General features: G+C 33.9%; 1 protein-coding gene across 1 annotated transcript in view; it reads right to left on the bottom strand.

The window, feature by feature from the left end:
• The window catches only part of LOC105624044 (activating transcription factor 7-interacting protein 1-like), a 7,443-nt gene extending 6,580 nt beyond the window's left edge, over window positions 1–863 (bottom strand). Inside the window, exons 1-2 of the mRNA XM_012205408.1 lie at window positions 605–863; window positions 166–282 (exon numbers count right to left, since the gene is read on the bottom strand). Coding sequence (XP_012060798.1) covers window positions 166–282; window positions 605–863 — 376 coding nt within the window. The remainder of the gene's footprint in view (window positions 1–165; window positions 283–604) is intronic.
• Window positions 864–4,049: the final 3,186 nt, after the last annotated feature.

Genomic DNA, 4,049 nt, shown 5'->3' with positions numbered 1-4,049 from the left:
CTCTCTCTCTCTCTCTCTCTCTCTCTCTCTCTCTCTCTCTCTCTCTCTCTCTCTCTCTCTCTCTCTCTCATTATTTATTATGTTACAATTATAATTATATTTAATATAGCTTTTCATACAAAAATATAGCTTAATATAGCTTAATATATACTTTTCATACATTACCTGTGTTGTATATTTCCTGCATTGATTTTTCAATATCAGGCTTAGAAACTTTTTCCACAATCTGCTGTAGATCAGAAGACAATGTCTCTTCTACAATTGTATCTAAAATTGGTTGTTCTGAAATCACAATATTAATATAGATGCGAACAAATGCAGTCATTTCAATAAATAAAAACAATTCTGTTTTATTTAAGTTTAATAGCTACTCCTCCCCCCCCTCCCTCTCTCTCTCTGTGTGTGTATGTGACATTTGTATTTCGTATTTCTAGATGTAATACTTTACAAATGTTTTGGGTTTTGTAAATTATTTTAAATATAATTCCATTAAATTCCATTAAATACAATGGAAAAAATATATCAAGGTATCATTCAGAAATTATTTAATAATATTTAGTAATATGTACAATCTAATTCTCACAAATAACAAATAGTTACATACCAATTGTTCTACTCTGCGATTTTAATTTCGTGATATTTATGTCATTTACTGTAGTATCTTGCTCAGCATCTTCTTCGTCAGATAATCTCAAGCGTAAACTATCATCAGATAGTGTATCTTCATCATCTCCTTCTTCCTCACAAAATAATAATTCTTCTTCTTTTTCCTTTGACAGTTCATCAATATCAATTCTATTGACACTTGAGACTGTAGAATTAGACTCTGAATTGCCCACTATTCCAGTTCGTGCCTTCTCCATTATAAAATGTTATTGTTCATTTATCTTGATTATCAAATACCTTTCAATCTATAATTAGATAGAAAACTACATGAGAAATGTATACACAAAGTATTAATATAATTTATTCTATATGCTTAATATATATCTGTACTTATAGCATATATATCATTGTGTGTGTGTGTGTGTGTGTGTGTGTGTGTGTGTGTGTGTGTGTGTGTGTGTGTGCGCGTGCGCGCGCGCGCGCGTGTGTACACATACAACATATATAATATATTGTCAGAGATTATGTTAATTCGATTATTGTTAAACCAAAGGTAATTTAGAAAATTAACGAAAACAATTGATACTCCATTAAATATATTTATAAATCTTTATTACCAAAAAATTTTTACAATCATAACAGCGCATTTATATTTGTTTAAATTTGATTCTTTCTTGCTGCTAACAATTGCTAACATATTTTATGATGTATAATATTGACTAAAGTATAATTTTCTTTTTAATATTACATTGTAAATTATAATATTTTTTTAGTTTGATCATTTATAATAAAAATATTCAATTGTTAAAGCTGCTTTAAAAAATATTTCAAAATTATATTTAATATCCCTAAAATAAAAATTATGAGACAGGCACGTTTCATTTCACACATCCCGATTGACAGCGCCATTGTCGCGTATATATATTCGACAGTAATGCCGCGTCATCAACTGTGTTCACGAAAGTATAGTCAACGAAAAAAGTAGCCAATCGTAGAGTCGGCATCATTATAGTTGAGATACTATTTGCGTCTCTTGAATAACCTTTCTATATAAAATCAGTTTCTATACCGAAACTGGATATAATAAATTAATACGATAAAAATAAATGGGAAAGAGAAAAGAAATGCGATAGATAATTCTGAGAATAGCTTTTTCTCTAAAGTAGAAACGTAAAAGTGAAAATTTTTATGTTTACTCATTAAGTAAAATGTTAACAGAACATCGAATTGGTAGCAAATTTGATCAGAAATGTCAGTAGATATTAACTGCAACTGTTCTGTCAATAGAATGTTTCCATTATCAGATTGGCGGCAGAAAGTATCCACGCGCGCGAGGCAATCTCATGACTGATAGCAGACCGAACAGCAGGAAATTAATCATGTGTAACTTTTTCCTCAGGGCGGAAACGTGAAGTGAAATTTTTTTGTATGTATGTATGTATATGTGTATATACATAAAGTGGTCAAAGAATGATAGTGATGTAAGTTACTTTAAAACTTATCGACTTAAGGTGACGCCTACTGAAATAAATGCTGAAAGAATCTTTTATTTCTCGAAATCATAAAAGTGACTTATATCACTTTCACCTCTCCATATGTACGCACATATCATAAAAATTTTCATTTTTCATGTTTTCATTCTAGAAAAAACATTACATGATCGATTCCAATTTTGAATAACAATACTAGATTCCATTTGATGAGTTGAATGAGAGAAAAGTTGATATAATTGTTACATCTTTGTTACTTTCTGAATATCGAGAAAGATAGAATGATATTTGTGTCGATTCATGTCACTAAATGGAAAGCATCCATTGTTGCGACAAAACAAGTGAGAGTACAGAGACGAATATTTCATTGTCAGTAAACTTTGCACCCGCAAAATAAGTTTTATTCCAAATTAAAAGAAAAAAATCTTCCACTTAATAATGTTTAAGGTTACATTCCAAAACGTCCTCTCCGTGGAAGATTTTTTATTCTATATATAGTATATGTTACGTGTATTATATATTTCGAGTAAAATATTCTTCGAAGAGGACGTTTCGGAATGTACATTAAAAAAAAACTAAAAAAAAACTAAAAATAAAACTACAGATTTTTGCGTCGCGTGCTCCAACATGTTCCTATACTTCCGACTATAGTTCCTATTCTCAAACGCGATCATTGGAGTAAGAGCTATGACAGGAACATGTTTAAGCATATTAGAGCGATGCGAACAAACCTTATATATCAAAATGGCTTATATTCGAAATATTTTCTCTCTCCCTCCCCCCTATTTTCCGTACATATAGTACGTTTAATCTCTTTTACGTCTTTTACAAGAATGTACGTCTCTTTTTTTGGGGCTCAGACGGAATTCATATCTATTTAATGTTTCAATATAATTGTCGTTTATTCTTGATTTACACAATCGATGCATAGAGGTTACTCGCTGAACGAAAGCATTATGACGCTTACTGTACCATGTACGCGCAAGCGCGTTTTATTCTGGATCGATGCCCATCGTGCACGAGGTCACACTATTTTGTTGACCATAACGACTGGCGCATAAATTCGATGTGTCCCGATAAAATAAAAGATTCGCACGTCGAATGCGTGCACAAATTGTTGCGGAAATTGTGTTGATGTGGACATCAAACGGTACACAATCAGGCCCCTGCCTAGAGGGCCAAGGGCCCTGACCTTATCGAGATGAAAGATGGCGGACTGTGGACAAGTATCTCCCACTGAAAGTACAGCATGTTCCTTCTATGAACATAAAAGATGTGAACATTTAAAGAAGGAACGGCTTTTATTTCTCGTGATCTTGCGTTTATAGTTCAGTGGTTCTTTTTCTTTTTTGTTTTTTTTTTAATTTCAGATGAAAGCTATCACGGCGAGTCATGCTGTCGTGCAATTTGAGACGGAAACGCACTTATCCGTGTGAAATCACTTAAAAGGTGTGTGTCACCTTAAAAAGATCATGCCCTTTGAGGGCAAAGCAGATTTGTTTTGCATCAAAGAGTATGAGATCGAGAATGCACAGAGGAGTTGCAAAGAGTACGCTTTATTAGTGACGTTCATTCAGCACAAACGAGACGCCACGAAGCGTACAGCGACACTTGGAGAATAGGTTTGCAGAACGTGGCGAATGAGCGTATGTCGTTATCGCGCCCCGCATCGCTCTTCGCATCGCTTTTTTCGTATTATCAAACACGAGTTAAAGAAACCGCGCGAACTAGCCTCAACGTCATCGACAGATCTGCGCATCGAGCGTGAAATACACTGCACTTAGGCCCCGAGTTTCCATTCCGGAGATTGCCGAGTGTGCACGAAGCGTCAAAAAATGCTAGCAGAAATTGCGCTTGTGACATTTCCCGATTTGCTGCGCAATAAGGAAATCTTTATTTTAACTAGCACACACACACACACACACACACACACACACACACACACACACACTA

This window comes from Atta cephalotes, assembly GCF_000143395.1.
Source record: "Atta cephalotes unplaced genomic scaffold scaffold00071, whole genome shotgun sequence".
NCBI classification, from domain to species: Eukaryota; Metazoa; Arthropoda; class Insecta; order Hymenoptera; family Formicidae; genus Atta; species Atta cephalotes.
The sequence above is the reverse complement of the archived record's forward strand: the minus strand, read 5'-3'. Positions and strand labels throughout refer to the sequence as shown.